This window comes from Cyanistes caeruleus, chromosome 2 (genome assembly GCF_971803275.1).
Source record: "Cyanistes caeruleus chromosome 2, bCyaCae1.hap1.1, whole genome shotgun sequence".
Classification (NCBI taxonomy): Eukaryota; Metazoa; Chordata; class Aves; order Passeriformes; family Paridae; genus Cyanistes; species Cyanistes caeruleus.
The window spans coordinates 119,443,009-119,464,742 of record NC_141702.1 but is presented as its reverse complement, the minus strand read 5'-3'; the positions used below and the strand labels follow the sequence as shown (position 1 = coordinate 119,464,742).

General features: G+C 43.6%; 2 protein-coding genes across 48 annotated transcripts in view; one reads left to right on the top strand and one right to left on the bottom strand.

Annotated features, from left to right (window-relative positions):
• EFEMP1 (EGF-like fibulin extracellular matrix protein 1) overlaps positions 1-8,666 on the bottom strand; it is a 45,595-nt gene extending 36,929 nt beyond the window's left edge. Inside the window, exons 1-4 of one of the 2 annotated variants that reach the window (XM_086875065.1) lie at positions 8,378-8,666; positions 7,818-7,905; positions 4,854-4,902; positions 4,415-4,675 (exon numbers count right to left, since the gene is read on the bottom strand). In XM_086875065.1, coding sequence (XP_086731191.1) covers positions 4,415-4,675; positions 4,854-4,902; positions 7,818-7,898 — 391 coding nt within the window. In that variant the 5' untranslated portion in view covers positions 7,899-7,905; positions 8,378-8,666. Of the gene's footprint in view, positions 1-4,414; positions 4,676-4,853; positions 4,903-7,817; positions 7,906-8,021; positions 8,309-8,377 lie in introns of those variants that run through there. The other variant, XM_023923086.2, reaches the window with a different exon arrangement.
• CCDC85A (coiled-coil domain containing 85A) overlaps positions 1-21,734 on the top strand; it is a 218,928-nt gene that overhangs the window by 55,394 nt on the left and 141,800 nt on the right. For 31 of the 46 annotated variants that reach the window (XM_086875015.1, XM_086875012.1, XM_086875042.1 and 28 more), the window contains 2 exons: positions 6,120-6,185; positions 10,095-10,151. The gene's annotated coding sequence lies outside the window, so the exon portion shown is untranslated. Of the gene's footprint in view, positions 1-6,119; positions 6,186-8,744; positions 8,988-10,094; positions 10,152-21,734 lie in introns of those variants that run through there. The other 15 variants (XM_086875051.1, XM_086875055.1, XM_086875054.1 and 12 more) reach the window with 11 other exon arrangements.

The window sequence follows — 21,734 nt, the reverse complement described above, 5'->3', positions numbered from 1 at the left end:
TTGCCCTGAGAGGAACAACTCTGGAACTAAACCCATCACACCTCAGGCTCTTTAACAAGTAGCCCTGAAGAAGTTTTAAAGTTCTCCTTACCTACAGAAAGGGGGAAAACTTGGGATGGTACAGCATTTTACAAAAAGCTCTCCAAAACATTTCCATGGTTAAGGATCTCCTATAGCTGTATTTTAGGTTATGCCTGTATTAGAAAAGGGGTTGAGCCCATAGGAGCAGATCCCAGCTTGGTGCAGAGGCTCCAAAATCCCAGCCCATGCACTTCTGAGGCTCCCTGGAGTCTGGCCCTGAAGGCTGAGTGCTCGTTAGTGGTTGTGGCACAGTAGTGGCACCCCTGGGGTGCATTTCAGGTTGAGTTTCAGCTGGGCTGGAGGCGGCTGCACGTTCCAGGAGCTCTCGGGGAGGGGAATCAAAGCGCCGTGAGAGGAGCTCATTAGGAACTGCAGTGCCCCAGCCAAAATGCCAGAGCACAGCCAGGCTCTGCCAAGGGCAGCCAAGTGCACCTGCACTCACACACCTTTTATGTCCTTTGTATGCCACCTGCACATCCCTGACACATGTAAATATGTACAATATAAAGGGATTTTTCTATGGAAAACAAGACATCGTGAGCTGCTCCCTCTTGTCACTCCCTCCTTAACAGGACAACAAAAAAAAGGATTCTACAGATGCAAAATTTAGCCTTATTTGACTTATTCACAATTAACATCTTGAGTTAAAAGCAGAGCTTGAGTATGATAAGTTACTTTAAAAAGTACCAGAAAACAAAACAAAAAAAACCCCAAAAACCCCTAACCTCTCCCAGTGTAAAGATACCTAGAATGATTTTGCAGGGGGAAAAATAATCATGGCACAGAAAACAAATTTATTTTTTTTCTCCTTCCACAGAGGAGGAAAAAAAGCAACCAATGTCCACCAAGTCTGGGCAGAACTCTGGAAAAATGCCTTTCTCCCACCTAAGCAAGCACTGATGATCTCTTGGATTGCAATCTGTCTCCCTCCTGTACTTGCAGCAGCACAAGGGGTTACAAATAGGATGGAGAAATATCAAAAGCTAATCTAGCTGGGGAGTAAAAATGGTTACTTTACTGCTTGTATTACCAGCATGACAGGAATTAAGGAAAATAAATGCTTTTTCCCTTCTCAAGTTTACAGGTTATTTGGTACCTTTTTTGGTCCCTTTTTTTCACTCAAGTGTCATTAACATTCTAAGAGAAGCCAGTACTTTCTTGCAGACCAGGTTTGACAAAATTGAATTAATTGGGTGATTTTCTTTTGAATTCAATAGGAGCAGACTCAAATCACAGAGAACCTAACAACAAAGTAAAATACAAATCAGTCCTGTATGCAGGCACAGAGTGCAGCTATTTATGGTTTTTATCAGGAAAAAAATGTCTGGGAACATGAGTTAACTCAGTAATTTGCTTCAAATTATTTCTTACTCTGTTTTTTTGCTCTTCCCCATTACAGTGACACCCTCACAGAGGCAGGGCTGAACATCCAAGTGGCTTGCTCAAAGTGTGACCAGGTGCCACATACGGGAATCTCCCTTAGGGACCAAATTTAGGAGTGACAGTGAAGTGGGAACTGATTGGGATGGGGAGGGAAGGGATTAGGTAAGGTCATAAACTCAGAATTTAAAGTACAGTCCAAGTGTTCACATTGAAGCACAACTTTTTCTACATCAGAGATCTTCCTCCAGAATAACCTCCCTCACCCTTGCTTCAGTTTGGGGGTTCCTGGCATCACTGCTCATAAAGAGGGTCTTGAGAACATCCCAGGAAACGTTTGCTACCCCCATTTCTGACATCAATGGGGTCACACTGGAATGTGTTTCTGCTCATTAGTAGTTATAAAAATGCATATCAGCACATCACTGGAGTGAGAACCACCTGGAGCAGTGTCATTTGTGGGCGTTTATTCCAAGCACAGGAGCCACAGGAGTGTGTTTGGCCTGTCATTCCCCCACTATTCCATACTGAAAAAGGGAGTGGACATTTGTGTTTATACAGAAGGCCCCTCACACTGCAGCATGATGTCAGTAATTCAGTTCCTCAGAGCATGTTATTGTTTGAAACAGAGGTCTCCACACTTTCACATTGGTTATAAAATACTTAGTGCTGCTGGACTGGAAGGAGAATGTCATACATCTGCAAGCAATTAGAAGGAGCTGGACTTCATATTTGATTTACTAAACAATAAAACAAGCTTAAGTGTGACTATATCTGTAAGTTACACTCCCTAGGAGCCTTGAGCAGTTATCATAGCAAAGTCTTTTAACCATAATTAAATAAATCCGCAGTGGGACCATTGCTGATCAAGATTATCTTTTATAAGATATTTTCAGCAGTGAAAAGCATGAAGATCACGAAGTTGAATGCATGCTTTAAGTACTCCAAAACTCTTTTATGCTTCATTTCAAGCACACTGTCCACTACCCTTTTTCCAGCTGGAATGCATTCAGTACAATACACTTCAGCTTTTAAGCACTAATATTTCCATGCTTTCTACATTTAGATTGAAATTTTGGCACGAGGAAATGAGTAGCTCGATTCAGTCAAGCCCAAGATTTCACCATAGTGCCGGTTAAAAGTTCTGGTACTGTAACAACACTTAGTTGTTGTTATAAATTAACCAAGGATTTGGGAATTGAATCGAAATATTTAGTTGCAAGTTCCAGGAAGCCAGAGCATGGAGTAAAGTAATAGTAATGTATCACCACCAATTTCTCCTCAACAAAACAGAAACCTCAGCCAGTTGTCAGTCTCTAAGTTAAACCCGACCCTCAGCCTTGGTTTAGAGCACAAACTATGGGTACTAAATGTTGTCCAACTGCCCTACTGTGTCCCAAATTTATACACCTAAAACCTGCATAGCAAAAGGGGTGGTCATGTTTTGACATTTTCTAGCATGACTTGTATTTTTTATCAAATGAAAATGTTATGTGCTGAAGATGGAACAGTTTATTACAGTTCTCCAGCAAGGAGTAGTGCCAGCAGCATCACCTGAAGGAGGGACTGCCAGGCCAAACCCAGCAGTTCTGCTCCTGGTTCTGCTGCTGCTTGGCCAAGTTAAACTAAGGAAAAAGCCAGTTTTTCCATCCTTAGCATTGATTTTCCCTTGATGACCCCCAGTGAACGCCCAGGATTTAGGAGATCTGACCTCCTGTGGTAGGTTCTGTGCTTGACATTCTTGAATCAGAGTGACAGAAATGTTGGACATGAGCAGATAAGCCAGAAATGCAACTCTGAGGCTTTGCCTACAAAAATAACTCCTCCAGCCTCCATGATGATTACTGTTCTCCAGAATGACAGGGAATTTACTTACTAGTGATAAATAATGTCCTGTGTACATGAATACCAGGGAGAAGGAAACTACCACTGTGTATTACAGCCTGCCCTGATTACAGTCCCTAAAGTACTATTTTATGTGATTATACTGCTGCAGGCCACAAAGTGGAAAAGATGAACAATGGGGTCAGGTTTTGCCCTCTCTTTGCACGGGTGTCCCTCCAATGTGCTTGAAAAGCAAGTTTGTGAGCAAGGGGTAGAATATATTTCTATGAAAGAAAACAAAACAATGGCCAAAACATTTGTTACTTCAGCAAGTAGAAGAGTAAACTATTTATATAAAATAATAAATGAAACAGTCTTAGTTTACAGTAGTGCTGGTGAGGCTGGTTCCTGAATGCATACAATTAACATTGCTAATGCCCTGAGAACTTTTGGCACTGTGTGTGGTGTATGTACACTCAGATGAAAGCTCTTCATTGCCATAGTTTCAAAGAGTGGCCAGGCTAGGGCTGGAAGTGAACTGGCAGGGTCTGCCTAGGGCTGCTTCCACAGAGATCAGAAGAGCACAGGCTGTTCAGAAGTTGGGTTCCTGCTGCTGGAGGAATATTCCTTATCCACAATTAAAAATATAGGACCCTTCTGCACTGCAGCATGCTCTAAACAAAAGTTCATCCTGTGGTTATTTTTTGTTCATTCAGCATTCGCTTGCTGAAAAATACAGAGTTCTGCAAACCTTTCCAAATTGTTTATGCCTTGCTGCATTGCCCACTCTTTTCAGAGCACTTTCTTTCCTAGACATACTTAATACAACACAAAATGCAACTCAGGTTGTTTTAAGAGGCTTTTTTAGGAGCTGCAGACAACAGAATTAATTCAACATGTTAGCCCAAAATAGATGGAACAGACTGTAAGGCTGCAACAAACTGCACATTCTGATACCTTGAACAACAACGGTGACAATCACGCGTTTTATTTTTGTATCTTTAAAGGCGTTAATGGAGCAAGAGTCCCTTCCAGTCAGTGCAAGGGCTACAGGCAGTATTCCCCTGGCTCTGTGGTCACCCCCACTGCCACTGCAAGGGCAGCAGGACCGAGGCAGGCACTGGCTTACCTTGGCACACGTTGTGGTCACTTTGCTCATACCCAGCTGCACACTGGATTTGGTGGGTTGGGTTGGGAGGGGCGCGCTGGGGGTCAGCCGGGGTCCGGCGAATGACGCTGTTTCGACCACTTGTGGATTCAGCTGCTGCTTCTTCTCGCTCATTTACAATAATTTGCGCTGTTCTGGGTAGACAGAGGTATCCTCCATAGTGGTTAACACATTTCATCCCACCTTTACATGCATCTGGGACTATTTCACATTCATCAATATCTGTGGTTAGCAACAACACAAGTCATGCTTTTAACAGTCGAACCTTCTGCAAGAGCCATTAACACAAAGAACACGACGAGACATGCACGCACACCTCCGTGTCCAAAACAGGGGTGTGCAGTGAGAATACTTAAAGAATACCAGTGGCAAGTCTGTCTTTGAAAATTATTTACTGTACCTTTGCACCGTTGCCTAACAGGATCCCATTCATAGCCATCTGTGCATTGCTGTGGAGAAAAAGAGAAATAAATTTGGTTACTGGGGATTCTTTGTTTTGGAAAAACAGTCAAGTGTATTCAGTGAGCTCAACCTGTGACACAAAGGGAAATGCAATACCTTGGTAAGGCTAGAAAAATGGCAATTGCTACAGCACTGCTGTGCAGGAACAGCAAAACTTGTCGGGTCCCTTCCCACTCGGACTGCTCTGTGACTCCATGATACACAGAGAGCGCCTCTGTCTCGAAGTTCCCAAGATATTGTTTGCTGTGAGCAGGCTGGGGGGCAAAGTGAGAAAACCATTGCTTTCTCCTTGCCTTGTCCTATGCCCTGTGTTATTCCATCTCTCCTTGGCTGAATCCTTGGATGATCTTTGGCATGACCAGAATGAAAATCTCCTTATGAAAAGCAACAAGTTTCTCTGAAATCTGGATCTCGTTCCCTGCCTTCCAACAGGTGAATCTCTTTCATTCCCAGCCTCTGTTTGCCAGAGGGACTAAGGGGACTCTGTGCCCCTGGACTTCATCCTCTCTCCCATTAGCACTCTAGCAATGGGGAAGGATCCCATGACAGCTGGAAATTCATTCACATGCTTTTTAATCATGTGACTCCAGGGACTGCAGTCTAGGAAGGACAATTTATATTGTGAGACACAAAATAAACGGTTAGAGTTTATAACAGCAGGACTACTTATTTATACAAGACTTTGCAAAATTCAAACAAGGCTATACTCAGCAACTATTCATATCAATGCACACCAGCAAGTTCTGGAAAGATTTTAAATAGTCTGTTCTGCATCTTCATTATTCCTCTGCCCAAAAACATTAAATTATCCAGAGGGCAGTCATTTTAATCTCAGGTCACCATTACAGAGACGGATTAACAAAGCATCATGGTGCTACCAACTGCAGCAGAAACATTTAAAATATTAAAATATCATTGAATTAACCAGGCTGTGCTGTGTAGGTTCATCTTGGGCTGCTCAGGGTATTACTTTAATGGTCCTATACAAAAAAAGAATGGAGTTGACTAATGTAATTAGTCACAGTCAAGCAAGCTAAATCTCATTGCAACTCCTCTGCTGCTGAGGGACTTACAAGTGACAAACTTGACTTTCTGATGCCAAGATCCACTTGTTGAAGGTCCTGTCCTCAAGTTATTTTGAGGGACTTGTTTCTGACAGACTCTGACTCAGCAGGAGGATTGAAAATATTTTCTTCTCTTGCAGGTGACACCAGCGATTTGTGAAATGTGGCAGTGAGTTGTAGCTTGGAAGGGTTTTCCTCCCCAAGGGGTAAGTGGACACTCTCTAAAGGATTGACTACATGCTGAGTTGACAACTCCAAAGTTACTGTAGCTATGAAAAGGCAAGCCCAAAGGAAAACAGCTAATTCATGCATTTACTGAATCACCCAATTCCTGTTAATGCACAACAGAAGTACTGTCTGTTTAACTGCAAGGAGCCAAGTCCATCTATTACTGCAGCCAAAGGCTTTTACAATAGCAAAGGATTTGGCCCTCCGTGGATACAATGTGTGCATGAGAAACAGTAGCATCCCAAGAGCAAAAACCTCCCAAAGCTGGGGTTTTTTTTTTGTTCCATTTAACATGATCAGCGTTTAAGGATCAGTGAAGCACCTCAAGGCTAAGACCTCCTTGAAAATGGAGTATAGGTGTCCAAGTCACGTGGGCTTGCTGGAAATGTTCAATTGGTATAATCAGAATTATGTGAAATGCTGCATAATTAAACCCCCCCTCATATAATAACTGTGAGAAAGAAGGAGGGTGGGATCCCTGTTTAGCACAGATTTTCAAAAGGCACTTACTTCTTCAGTTTCCCCTTATATGTGGGGACTCTAAAAAAAAAGTAAATCACAGAAGCCTCTAAATAAAACTACTCCCAGCCTTTAAAACCTTAATGCTGCTAAAGCCCAGTGTTAAAGTGTTTTATTACTGACTTCCTGATGCTCACTTGAGGCTTCTTTAAGCCCTGACTTCTACAAGAAGGTCCAACTCTGCGATATTTACTTGCTTGAGCCATCCCACTGACTTCAGTGGGATTACTTGTATAAGACACAATCCTGGGCTTTGGCTGTGGTTCTCTAACTTTTTGCATGTGTGCAGAATTTTCTGCTTGTGTGGCATTGGGCTGATGTGTGTGCACATATCCAGAGGTCCACCCATATGAAGCAAGTTGCAGGGATTACAGCTGTAATCAGATGTGAAAATGCGGGTTTTTCCCCAGCCCAAGCCGGGGTAATTGCCACTCCTTCTATGACATGCATTATGCAAGCCAAGCACTGAACACAAGCAGATTGAAAAGAAAAAGCCTGACAAAAAGGCCTTTAAATCTCTTAGCCTGTCACTTGGTTGCAAGCAGAACCTATTTCCAGTATTCTTGAACAATTTTATCAAGCCATGCAAAACCACTGCTCAAAACCAGCTCAGAAAAGAACAGTCCCATGATCACTCCAGGATTCAGATGCTTCATTAAGAGCCCCAAATTTGGAAGTACTCACATTTTGTTAAAAACAGCTTGAAACATCCATAAGAAAACACAAAAGAATGTTTGACCTAATTATCTGTCAAACTCCATATATTTCAAATGAAGGTCTTAGGGACCCTGCCTTTATGAAAATGGATTGAAAAAATACTAAAACCTCCTAGTTTTGTTCAGTCCTTCAAACTGAGTACATAGGTAATTTTTTCCAAACAAGCAGTTGTAATGTATTTTGCTCAATCTTGTTAACTTAAACTTTTAAACACTGTTTGAGTGCAGGAACAGCTTATTTTATGGTTAACATTCAAACTCAGCGACCTCTGTAGCACATGCTATACATTGGCAAGAAATTCGGTTTTTCTTAAGGGTCATTTAGCAAAGAATCCCCGCAAAGCAGTAATTATCTCCAAGTCTATTAAACCTTACCGTGTACGTTATGGTTTCCTCAGTTTCCTGCGAATGTACTGTAATAAGAATGATCGCAGCCAAGAACATAGCTGTCAACATCGTGAACCTTGAAAGAAAGGAAAAACAAATCAAGCAGGAATGCTTTTAGCGGTCTGCTTTGCTGGAAGAGGCTGCGGCACCCTCGGGAGCGGGTCCTGCCCGGGGAGCCCACCCAGCCCCTACCTGGGAGAGGCGGCCGGGCGCTGCCCGCTCGCTCCCGCAAGGAGAGGGTGAGGCTTGGCCGCGCTTCCCAGCCCGGGGGTTTTATCCAGCTGGGAGAGAGGGGCGGAAATAACCAGTCAATGGAGTTTAAAACACCCCAGCGCTCACCGGGAGCAGCGCCGGACTAGGCGCGGGCAGCGGCACTGCCCGGCCGGCCACGCTTTGGGGCGGAAAAATAACTTTTCGTTGAAAGCAAGGCGTGGGGGACACCCCCCACCTGCCGGGCTCTGCCGGGGACCGGCTGGGGCAGAGCCCTGCCCGGGTCCGGCGGGCGCGGAGCCGCCCGCGCTGCCCGCTCCGCTCCGCTCCGCTCCTACCTGCGGGACCGGCCGGGCGCCGGCCGCTGCTCCCGTCCGCAGCCGAGGCTGCGCCGCCGGCGGCCGCTCGCTCTCCTTGCCCCGCCGCCGGTGCGGTGTCGGCGGCCGCTCCTTCCCTTTCCCCCGGTGCCTGTGCGGTGCCGGCGGCCGCTCGCTGTCTTTCCCGAGGTGTCGGTGCGGCACCGACGGCCGCTCGCTGTCTTTCCCCCCGGTGCCGTGCGGCGCCGGCGGCCGGCCGTGCCCGATGTCCCGCTGCCGGCAGCCGCTGTCTGTCCGTGCCCGGCGGCCGCCGCTCCCCCGCCGCTGTCGGTGCGTGCCCGGTGCCGGCCCCGGGCTAAATAGAACGGGCTCCTGTCCCGCCGGCGCCGCGCGCGCCCCCTGCCGGCCCCGCCGCCATGTTGGGGCCGTGAGGGCAGCCCCGGGCACGGCCCCGCCGCGGGCACGGCCCCGCCGCCCTGCGCGGGAAGCGTGAGGGGAAGGCGGCCGCGGCCCCCGGAGCCGCTCCCTCACGCCGCTCGGGTGCCCCGGCTGGCCGTGTCCCCGTCGGGATCTTCGAGGGAGCGCAGCTCGGCCGTCGTTTTGGGGTCTGTCGTGAGGCAGATTAAGTTGGGTAAGCCAGTTGAGGTTGGGGAAAAAAGACCTTTAAGATTATCGGGTCCATCGCTACCGTGTTCTCAATTATAACTATAACCAGATGTGGGAATGAGACTGGAAAACTGGGTTTTTCCCCAGTCCAAGCTTGTGTAATTTCCTCTCCTTCCATGACATGCATTATGCAAGGCAAACACTGAACACGAGCATATTTGAAAGAAAATTAATTTACAAAAAGGCCTTTAGATCTCTTTCCCTTCGCTTGGTTGCAAACAGAATTTACTTCCAATATTCTTGCCCTCACATCCCACATCCACACAATTTTGAACATTTCTATGGGTGGTGACTCTACCACTGCTTTGGGCAGCCCCTTTCAGTGCTTTGCAACCCTTTCCTGGACATTTTTTTTCAGTAATATCTAATCAAAACCTCCCCTAGAAATTTAAAATAGCAGGACTGATGTGTTGTGGCCATTAGAACTTTGGTAGATGGAAGCCACAAGGAGCCCTCCACAAGGCAATGCCTGTTCCTCAGCACGGCCTCAGTTCAGCAATCATCACTTCTAAAAACCTTTTCAGGCTGTCAAATGCTGTTATTTCCACACCCAGGGGGAAGGTTCATGTATAGAAGGAAGGATGAGGAGGCATTGCAGGGATTTAGAAGCTTTGGAGTGTTTAGGTCAGGAGAAGGTGCCCAGAAATGTGTTCGCTAGATCTTTATTTAATTCTCCAGTTTTGCTTCTGGGGGGCCTGTGACACCACAGAGCAACTCTATTCTGTTCCTGTAGTTCAACAGGAGGTCTTTAGTTTTAAAATAAGTTTTTGCTTCCTTAATTTAGATCTTGAAGGGCCTGGAAAACTGGAAAGCTGAAAAAATGTCCTGCTAGGCTGCTGACCTCTCACACTGCTGGCCTAGAGAATGGCTTTCCTATACAATCCCTTAACATTCTTAACATTAAATTATAGTTGATCTTACATAAAGCATGAGTTCTTTTTTGGACGGCCGTATAGTGCTCATTAATTTTGTCTCTGAATCAAATCTTCTTATCTGTTCTAGAATCAGCCAAGCTGGTAGTTTTGGAATACTTGTAGCTGCAACCATATGTTGCCTGTCTTTTATTTTTTAGGTGCTTGTGAGAGAAGGCAGGATTTTCCCTCCCTCATTGCAGTTTCTGTGCTTACAGGTAAGTGGGACTCCTGAAAATGTACTTACATTCCACACACCTCACTGGTAAATAAAGAACAGAAGAAGCAACATGGTGTAATAAAGAAAATCTAAGTTCACTACATTATAGGACATTTTGCATGTACTTTTGTGTGCATATTTATTTCATATTTAATGGGCTATCTTTTGACACACATTCTCCTGCTCCAAAATGATTCCTTTAAAGCCTGCATTTCATTATTTAGGAATACAGCTTCACAGTGTTAGATTGGCTCTGAGTTGTTCACTTCTGTTGGTGTAAATTGGATTCCTATTTGTGATGTGGTCCCTCATCTATTTTAAACTTTATTCTTTCTTGCTTGTAGAAAGAAATGAAGGTATTTTTAATAATCTCATTAATGCAAAACAGCATCATAATTGCTTTTATCTGCTTGGCAACACTACTTAGTGAGTTCTGCATTGTCATTTAAATTGTGGCATTTTCATCCATGCCACGCAAAGAGAACAGAATTTAAACTGTTGGGCTCTGGATGAAGTAAAAATTTTTAAAACTCTTGTCTTAAGTTACCACATAGGAAAACACTGCCTGTATTACAGGACTGCAGTTGGGTTTTTTCCCTCTGGAAAGATGTTCTGCAAAGCAGAGAACAGCAGGAACATCATTTTGGAGGATGTCTGAATGCTGGCTGAGCAGGGACCCCCTTCCCTTGGCTTCAGCCAGTGTTACACATTTGCTGAAATGCCCCATTCTGCCAAGGATGGTTGTCAGTCCTTCAAATGGAGGTAGGAGACTCAGTCCATGATTTGGTAGTTGAGATATTCCCTGCTGAGACAACTGGAAACTTGCCTGGTGCGGGAGAGCAGCACTTAAACGCTTGGAAATGCTGATGGGAGTGTGAGGTATGTGAATGAGCTGAAGGACAATTTATTTACATATCTGGGGTGCCTGAAGATGTCCCAGTGCTCAAACCATCCCTCCTTCCATGCTGGCCACGAGCAGCTTGGCACTGCTGAGCCCAACCCCTGCAACAATTGAAGCCCTGTCAGGCTGGTCCCTAATCTTCCTTTTTTCCTTACTTTTGGCTCCTTCTGAAAACTGTGCACTCTATTCCCTCCCTACTGCTTTAGTGAACTTTTTGTCACATCTCAGTTTTTGCTTTCTTTCAACCCCACAGTTTTCATAAATTCTTTAGCTCGAATGTGTTTACGACTTCAATGTTCACATTTTTTCTTCCTGGCAGGATGTGTTGCCACCCCCCATTGTCCTCAAAAACCCAAGGATAGGTAGGCTGAAGGAAGATTGTGTGTGGTTAAAATGTCACTGCACTCCCAAGTAATTCTGGCTGCTAGAATTGTCCCTGGGGGCAACAGACAGCTGGACATAATTTAGAGCAGGCTGAGATTGATACTAGAGGTTAGCCCAAAAAGGAGGAAAACAAAACTGCAGTTTAATCTCTTCTACTCCCAGATCTGACCCCCTTTTCCTGTTTCAAACATCGCTCCCTGGAACGGAAAATGAAGCACATGGAGAGTTTTAGCAACTCGTGTTTGTCAGCTCGGGGGACCATCGGTGTCAGTTTAAGATGATTTCTGTCCCTGAGTGTGTCATATCGAGTAACACTGGAGTTGTCTAAACTCAGAGCTGGAATGGTGGAGATGTTATTTTCATGTTGGACTCACAGGAATTTTAGAACATAAATTATTTTGATAACATGGCAGGCTGCCTTTCTGCCACGCTGCCTGCAAATGTCAAATTTTTTTCCATGTTTCAACTTGGAAGTGACATAGTGTTGGTGAAGGATAAATTGTGAAGAATTAGATGTCTGATTTTTTTATTGCTGATTAAACATGACAAATGTTAAACTTTTATTTGAGGTAATATTTTACAAGTTTATTTATCTTCAAGGGAGGTATCCTGAGCATATTGTATGTGCCATGAGGTGTTACTGTACTGTAACTTTAATTTGAAAGAAAGTCTGTGTTGGGAAATTACTCTCACTTTTCATAGAAAGCTGACATAGAGGTAAAAACTCACCATTTAATTTTTTTATCACAGGTGCTGAAATGACAAAAAGGTAATAAGTATCAAAATGTTAGTAGCAATGGATAGAGAACAAATTGTCTCTTTCTGCTTAATCCTCCCATTCATTCTGTACACATATTTATTGTTATTATTTGTTTATTCTTTGCAGTAGAATTCATAAGTGATAGATGATGCAAACACAGAATTAGAGAAAACTGACAAAGAAAAGGCATGAGAGTTGGATTAGAAAAATCTAGTAGTAGAATTTCAGCCTTTATTTTCTTCAAGTTATCTCCTGTATGAGAGATCTTGCTTGGGTTTTGTTGTGCTGAGGCCTCTGGCTGACTTGGGCTAACCCGTGCTTTCATTTTTAAATGTCTAACAATGCTCTAAGGATATTAAAGTATAACGTTGTTGCCATTTTTTATTTTGATTTTTGCTAAAGATCAAGTCTGTGGTCTGCATGCAATTTGTCAAGCATGCAATTTGCTTGTCTGCTGCAATTTATGGGGATGTGATCCTGTGTTTTGTGTGTTTCTGTGGACTCCAGCAGAAATTTGGATGCCCAGATAAGGTGGTGACTATTCCCACTGGAGTCCTTTGTCAGAAAAGAAACATGAGTGAGTGAGTGAGTGAGTGAGTGAGAGAGAAAGGCATCCCCAGAGGTTGTCCATCTTTTTTGTTGGTGCAGTTGTGCAGTCCTAATAAATTGGGAATTGAAGGGTTTTGGAAGGGTGAGTGGTTTTCAGATACAGCTGAAAATGACACAAGAAATGTGGGTGTGATGGTGTGGGGGAAGGATTAGCCCATTTCACTTTCCATGTGTGGTTCATCACCTCTTGCCTCTCAGGGAATAAGGATTTTCCAGGACTGCAAACCTCTCCTGGTGATACTCCTGGGTGATGTTGATTTTAGGCTTCCCTTTGGAAAAAGAGAATATGGTTAATGGGTGTTTTCTAGGTTTTCAGTGTTTTCAAGGCTGTAACTTTGAGATCCATCTTACACAAGTTTCCTCACAACCCCAGAATATCTGATGTTATGGATTAACTGTACAGGTAAAGACACTTTGATGTGATAAGAATTTCAGATATGGCAAATCTGGGCTGTAGCTTAAATTGCACTGTGACAATTTGCTTTTGCTGAGAGATTGTATCTGCAATTTAAATATCCCTCCTCTCTTTAGCTTGTATTTCTGTCTTCTTCCATCTTTTTATACTGTGCAGCAACTCTTTTCCATTCTCTATCAGTGGTTTTACTTCTCTTTTTTTCTCTTTCTCACGCCAGATAAGAGAAACAGCAGCCCAGAAAACATTCATCAGTGTAGATGTGTGGTTTTTGTAACACTGGAGTTGTCATTTCTTCTCCTTTTTCTTCTGGAAAACCAGCATTGCTGTGCATAGGAGTTGAAGTCTGATGCTGTACTAGGTTTCAGCCAATTTGGTTAAAATGAGAACTTTTTCCCAGAAATGTAACCCATCTGAGGAGCAGACAGCCTTTCTGATATTCAAAATCCTAGCTGGAATATGTACTGTTCTGATTAAACTGTGTCAGTGCAGTTCCTTGCTCTGGCTAAGAGGCAACATGAAAATACCAGAATTCAAATCCAGTATCACCCAGAATATGTTGGAGACAACTTTCAGCTGTAGTTTTGGCTTCCTGTGAAGCTTTGTGCAAATCACTGAATCTATTTCTTGGTACACTCTCTATGGAACAAGGAAAAGATGTGACTCTTGCCCAGGGAAGTGGGGTGGTTGCATTCACTTACCTGTGTAGGATTGATTGTCTTGGGCACTCAGATCCCATTCAAAGCCCAGGAGTTTGGATTCTTGTCTGTGAGGCTGCCTTCAGGCCTGCTGTGGGCACCTCAGCATCCCCTCAGCTGAAAGGAGAATCAGGCAGAACTCATCTACTGCAACATTCATGGGTGTGGATGAGTAAAAACTCTGTGCCCTCCTTATCCTCCCTCCATGTAGGAAATCCATTTTCGTTCCTCTGTCAGTTCTGAGAAGGGTAAATGTGGGTTGGTATGAATGGAATACCTGACTATGACCAGCATGGATTTCTGACTGGCAGCTCAACTCCAGCAGGTTGTTCAAGCCCTAGATTTCATTTTTGCAGTTTTCCAGCATTGTATTTAGCTCTGGATTTTGAGAATTAATTTGAATAATTTAACCTTTCTTAAGAGGACTTAGAGTATTGCTGATTGTCTGAAAGTGCTAAAGACCTTCAAGGCAGGCATTCATATTTGAAACCCTTAACCCAGATCTTTCTGCAGAGCCTCGTGGGCCTAAACCGGAGTGTGACAGTGCTGTGACCTTTCAGCAGAACCAAACAGACCTCTCAGAAATGCTGTGGGGAAAGAGAACCTTAGAAGAGCAGATTTGTGAGGCAGAGCTCTTGCTAAGGACTGTTTTGCTTTTTTACAATTCAGGAATAGCATGATCAGTAGATATTTTAAACAATAATTATTAAAAAATAAGCATCTTCTGAACTTTCTGAATTTTCCTTTCTTTCTCTTTTGAGAAAAGAGTTAGTGATAGGGGAAAAGCAGGAACATTTTTTGTTTATATCGTGTGGAGGTGAACTTGGCAAACAGCCTGCCCAGTTAACCTATTAATTATTGTCCAGGGACACAAGTTTTCTGCTCAATATCTGCATGTTAATACTACAGGATGTATATCAGAGCATTTGAATTCCCTGGAATATTAAGCTTAGTGCTTGTCTTTAAGCTGTCATACAGAAAGTAGAATCCAAATACCAGTGGGGATTTTCCTCTCTGTGAGATTGATGGGGTTATCCTCTCACCCCTCTTTGCAGATACCTGTGGTTGAAAGGGATCAAAATTCTGGAAAAGGCTGGAAGATGATACCACGAAAAGCTGGCACAGAAACGCCCATAACCCTGTATGCTCCCAAAATATGCTCTGTAGGAGTTTAACCACATCAGGGAAAAATTCAGTTCTGGGAGTGAGGCAGTGGGAACACCACATCTCCAAGTCATTGAGGTGGAGAGGCTGCAGGACAGCCCCAACATGTCATTTGTGTCATAGACTAACACATCACTTACTAGATATTCATTTCAAGTCACATGTAACACGGGAATTCTTATTTTAATTAATCAGTTCAAGTTCTCATTCCCTGGAAGCCCAAAGCCCTGGCAAGTTAATTTCTGCTCATTCATCTATTACTGTGCTTGAATTATTATAATTTAGAAGTGGTAAAGATCCAAAATAACCCGATGGATACAAAAACCCCCCAATCCCCGTCCCTGCAGCCCAGTGCAGTTCAGTTCACTCTCTTACATCACTCCAGAAGCCCCAGAGCTCTCTTTGGCCAACAATAGTCTCAGTGTGTCAGGGGCCATGGGCCTCTTTGGCACCACAGCTGCAGGTCGTAAATGCAGTTCTGGAGATTAAGATATTAAAATGTGCCTCTCTGGGGGCCGCACAGCAAGGCCTGAGGTGTTGCCTCGTGTCCCCAAGGCAGCCTGGTGGCTCCCAGGGCTGTCAGGTGCTGCATGGAGCACGCTCCAAGAGCTTCCCAAGTGAGGATTTGTCCTCATCAGTGGGTGGTTTGCCATTTCCTCTGCCAGCCAGGGAGTGTTTGCTGCTCCAGACTCCCATTTCCTGCAGAAGGCTCCTCAGGGCTGGTGACAGAGGTTAGCTGAGCAGGAATTCAGTGAACAACAGGCAAAGGAGCTGTAGATGCTCTAAGAAAAGCGCTGGATGCTTTGTGCAGACCAAGCTGCAGCTGGAGCACTGCTCTGTCCTCATGGCTCTCCATGCATTTATAAAATCCCAACTAAAGGAGCAAGAGGTGTGTACTTCATCAGTCAGAGGAGAGGAGTAGATTTACCTACTCAGTGTCTTACTAGCACTTATTTCCAGACTTCCTATTTATTACTTTTTATCCCATTTAATATACAAAAAAATTTTGATTTTCAGCTCCCTTTCTCTTGGAAAAAAGTGTCTTTCTCACTGTAATGTTCAACAGCACTTTAAACAGTGAGCTGTGGTTGTAGAAATTTTGACTTCTAGAGGCAATACTTAGAATGTGTCAGAGTTTTAGGGCTTGGCCATTTCTGCTTATGTTCATCCTTCATTTTTCAGATGCAGATCTCTTAATAGAGCTTTTACCATAGAAATTCCAGCTCTGAAAAAAACCACCAGAGCAGAAAAAGCAGAATTGATTGAGCTTAAATCAAAGGAGAGCCCTTGGTTCAACATTTTGTCAGCAAATTGTGGCTGAGTTATTAATTACCTGTCTCAGTTTTTAAGTACCTGGAATCTGTAAATCTTTCAGGAAGGCCTTTAATATACAAATGTCTGCATGTTACTGGAGCTCCTGACTGGTATCTCTGAGGAAGCTGTGGACACATGGAAATATGTCATCCTGAAGATGGATGACTTAAGTCTGTTGAAGCAGATTCTTTGATTGTGTGATTATTAAATAGCTTTTTTGGCACTTGTTGCTGTAGGACTAAGGGTGAGATTCTTTCTCTGCCTTGCACTGGAGATGCATCAAAACTTGTGTGGTCTGACTGCCATGGGTTGGGAGCCTGTTCCATTTTTGTGGGCAGCTGTGCACGTGGCTTTTGGGGACAGGTCCTGTAAATTCCTTGCTGCTTTAAAAGGAAGGACACAAAAATAGAGGAGGTGGCTTTGGCCTCAGGACTGTGGCACTGCAGTTATTAAGAAGGGCCTTTCCATGTTTTTCCCATGCTTTCCTTCAGTGAATTCAAAAGGACATTAGCTAAAAGCACAAACAGAAATATGATTTTGTTTCTCTGAAGGCAGAGGATTGAGGGACTTTACAACATTCCTTTAGAGCTAATAATGATTCAAAGTTAACAGTCACATAATACAACAAAACACTTCCATGCAGAGAATGGCAGTGTCATTTTTTGGGTAGGATTACTCCAGATTCTTCATTCAATTGACTTTCATCTCCAGCAGGGCTGTCATTATTTAGTAAAAGCCTGCTACAGTGCAGGAAATGTACCTGTGAGGAAGGCCCGAAGTGTGGCAAGGTGTGGTGTTAGAACAGTAACACTAACTTAGACACTTCATTGTGTCAGTCAGATTTAGCACTGGTAGATGAAAGGGAAGGACAGGATTCTCCCCACTGCTAAACAAATCTTGGTGTGGATTAACAGTTTCTCACTGTTAGAAATTTGGGATTTTTAGTGTGAATTTTAGGAAGGGAGAAAAATGCTGTCACAGTACTTCATTTGGAGTCAGGAGGCCTTTTTTCACTGCACTGCTGCCTTTTCAGAATGACTTCCAGTGTCAGGCAAAAATATCAGGGAAGCATGGAAGAAAGTGGAATGGATTTATTTGCAGTAATCTTTATTAGAGAAAAACTCCTAATTTTCCAGGAGGAAATGAAGTTCACACACATTTCCTTCACAAAAAGGTAGTGTTGTTTTTTTGTCCATCTTGAGAACTGAATGAAATCTTTATTCCCAGTTGGCAATGTGTGACAAAGCATACCTTTGGTGACAGGCTGCAAAAGGGATTAATCATCTGGTGAATTTATTAACAGCAGTAATAAATTAGAGCTCTCAGGGATCCTCAGTGATTTTACTAGCTTGAATTTAAAAGTATATGAATGGTGTAAGTGAATTGTAAGATAATACTAAGTAGAGACATTTGCTCACAATTGAACTTCTACTTCTCAAGCTATCAGTTGTTTACTGGTCTGGACCAATGAAGTGCTAAAAGCTAAATACTGTAAAATGTTCAACTTTGATGAAAGATACGAAGACAGAAACTGTTTCTTTTGCCAACACTGTGGTCAACAGCAGTGCCCTGACCTGATTACTTAAGCTGATGTTTTTCCTAAATCTGTCATGAATCAGTAATTATCAAGTTTTGCAATACTCAATGATTCTCTTGTGAATAGCAAAATTATTTGTTATTGTAGGTTGGTATTTTCTAAAAAGAAGTGTTCAACTCTTGCATCTGCATGCAACCTCTATACAGTTTGTTTGGCCTTTTTTTTTTTCTTTTTCTTTTTTTTTCTATTTTTACTGGAGAACTGTGGAATGCCACAACAAATCTCCTGAAGAGTTTCACAAAATGTGAGGAGAATTCAATCTGGTCTAATCTGGAAGTGACCCCTCTGGTGTCTTATAAAATAAACTTTCGTGTCAGCGTGTTTTTCCAGTCATGGTTGGAAGATTTCCAGTACAAGTATTTAGTTATGGGGCTTGACTTGTAGGGCTTCTAATAGGAAAAGGAACTTGTACAACATATTGTTTTTATTAGTAGGGTGTTCTCATAGCAATTTAATATGGCAGTGCCAGAAAAAATTCCCTTTTGCCTTGCACCAAGTGCCATGCAGTTTTGTGAGGTGGATGTGCATGGGGTCAGAAGTGGGACCATGGACCAAAGAAGCTGGAAATTCAATCCGTGCTTCCCAAGATTGTGGTGGCATAATACTAACAGCTGGCTTTGGAGCCCCAGTAATCCTTGCAGCCCCTGGCAGAGTTTTCTGAGAAGCAAGAGACCAGAATTAGGGGGATTTATCAGATGAAGTAAATGAGAGTTGTGGTAACGTGGTGCGTTGCCTGTTTAGTCATTTCAACAGAAAAGGTGGGATGGCAGAACCTCTGTGGGGGCTTATTTGGTGGATGTTTTGGGCTCTGTCCTTGCACATCTGTGGCTGCCCTCCCCCAAAATGAGCACTTGAAGCCAAATGTGAGGGAAGTGTGGAGCTGCCATCCCTGGGTCCTTGTCCGGGGAATGCCACTGAGGATGTGGCGAGTGGGGCTGTGCTCCCCACTGGCAGCAGTCAGGGGAAAATGTGCAAACAAGCAAGTGTAAATGCAAATGTTCACGTCTAACACTGGTGGAGATTTATCCAAATGATAGGGAAGTTGATAGCAGGAAAATGAAAGAGAAAAAAAAACCGAGGAAATCTGAACCATCCAGTTATTCTTGGGTGAAAATTGCTTAACTTAGATTTGTGGTTTTAAGTAAACGTGCACATTAAAAGAATGCTGACCTTTAAAAACGTGAATTTAGACGATTTGCTATTGTTGCTGGTTAAAGCATATGCATTTACAGGCAGCAGAAAATACCATAAGCCTGTGAGATTGGGAATGCACCATGGAAACAAACAGCACCCTGGCAAAATAAAGAGATGTTTCCTCAATGGATCTCCATTAAAGAGCTCAGCAGAGTTCCTTCTGAGCCCTGCACGCAGGGATATTCCAAACTTCTCAAAGAAAAATGCACGGCGAAGTGGGGAATTAAATGGCATCACCGTGCTTGGCTGTAAAACAAAGAAGGCTTTTATGAGTTTGGAGCCGAAGTGATAAGTTGTGGATCCATTGTGTTGGAATGCGGTGAAATGAATTCCTCGGGGAGATAAGGATGTAGAAATGTAGTGCTGCCCTCCAGTGGCGGCCTGAGGGGGTTCGGAGCCAGCGCTCGCGGGAGGTTGGCTGGAAGGCGAACAGGAACGTGCAAGTATTTCCCAAACGACTTGGTGGTGACAGTTCAAATGTAGGGGCAGCGGCGGAGAAGAGGGGATGTGAGACCCAGCAGAATTTGCCCTAGTCTGGAACTGCTGAATTGGTGGCTTTGTCCAACGTTCTTCTCAGCCAGAGGAAAGAACTCTTCCCTGCATGCCACATTAATCCTCTTCGCTTCTAGTTTGCAAAGTCTTCTGCTCTAGGTCATGAGGAAAGGAGTGTTCATGGGTGAAATGAGCCAAAATCATGAATCGTCTGAGCAGACTCACCTTAAAAAGGGAGATAATGTTTTTGTGGAGTGCCAGCATAGTCTAACACATGCAATTAAAGTAATTTTCCTCTTGTTTAAACTGTGGTAATAAGTCCCCTCCACACCCCTTAAGTCAGTTTGCCTCTTTAACATGGCATGGAAGAGAAAAGAATAAGTTATATAAGTGATGTAGCAAGCTGCTAGCTACAAACATTGTGTCCTGTGTGAGGCTTCAGCTGTTGCCTTGCCAAAGCAATTACCAGTCCCTCTATGATATTGGGGGGAGCACAGGTAGCACAGTATTAGAGAATGCCTGGAGACGTGTCTTTCCTTGTGATCTTAGCAGCAGCAGGGCTGCTTAGTGAGGGTTCAACCTTCCTGTCCTGGTATGGTGTTTTCTGAGGCTGCTGCTCTATCTTCATCTTCTGTGCAAAATATAGTTTCTGTTTCCATTTGCTTAAAGTTGTGCAAGACAAATTCAGGAAAAGAATCTGAGCCTGGCAAGACTAGGAATCCTAAATACAGCCATTTGTCTTAAGGTTCAGGTTCTGGGAATACCAGACTGTTTCAGATTCACAGGGTGCACCACAAGGGAATCTGGAATCTGGAGTCTGGGAGGGGCTGCCTTACTCCAGTGTTTTGAGAAGACAATGGATATGTGTGAGAGGAAAGAGTGAGATCCAGAGGGGAAGGGTATGAAAGGCTCTTGTTGAAAAGTTTCTTTGTGTGTATTGATATCAAGGTAGATAAAAGGAATAGCAAAGAGAACATTGAAGGCAAAGAGTTTTGATCAATGTTTGTTGCCTGTGCAGAACCTTCAAAGACCCAAATGAGAGGTAGGACTTCTGGGAAAGTCAGTGGACAGAGTCTAAGGAGCACTCATCAGTCAGGCTTCCCTTTATCCATGCTTATCAGGCATAACTCCTTCCTATTCATGTTTCCTACAGTCTCTTATGTTCTGCTCTTAATGAAAGCAATGCTGCTTGGAAGACAAAAATCAGTTTCTGTGGGTGCAGAAGCCCTGGAAATATGGGCAGCCCTATGAACAGACACGTACCTGCACACACACACAGAGCAGTTGTAGCTAGTCTGGACCTTTCTGGTGGCACCTGCTCTGTTTGCAGAGGCTTCTCTGTAAGATACACAAGGCAGGTGCTGCAGGTTATCTCTGGGATTAGGAGTGAGGAGGAGCCCCTTTGAACATGGAACCAGGAAGTCAGTGCATGGTGCTGGAGCCAAGAGTCAAAGACGTCACTCCAGAAAATCCTGGCCTTCTCTAAGTTGCTGTGAATGAGACAAAAGCTTTTCCTTGGTGGGCTGATGTTTGATTATCTCCATGACTGTTCCCCTCCAAGGGATACTCTCTCCTATTAACATGAGACATTGTGGCTCAGATCCATTGGTCAGGGTATTCTTTGGTCTGTCCTGAATCTGGTTGAATTCAGAGTCTGGTTGTAGTATCTGATGCTGATTTTTGATGCAGGGAGATGCAGATGCTCTGCAGAAACTGCTTAGTGATTTTATAGACACTTGGAGGCAAGCTGGATGGAAACTTCCAGGGATGACCAAGTCCAGTTATCCAGTTATGGACAGGGACTAAAATATCATGTCAATTCACATAGACGTTAACTCATAATCCACTCCACTGATGTACATGTAATATTCTTATAGGGACAGCCTGAGCCTTTAAACCTTATCAGACTTCTGAGCATAGAAGATTAGACTGAAGCACGTGACAGCTGAAGCTACTACACATGAAACAACAGTGAAATAGTAATTTGTTAGTATTTTGTTACATCTGTTCCTTCATGTGGATATTTTGTCCCACATCAGACAGAACAACATATCCA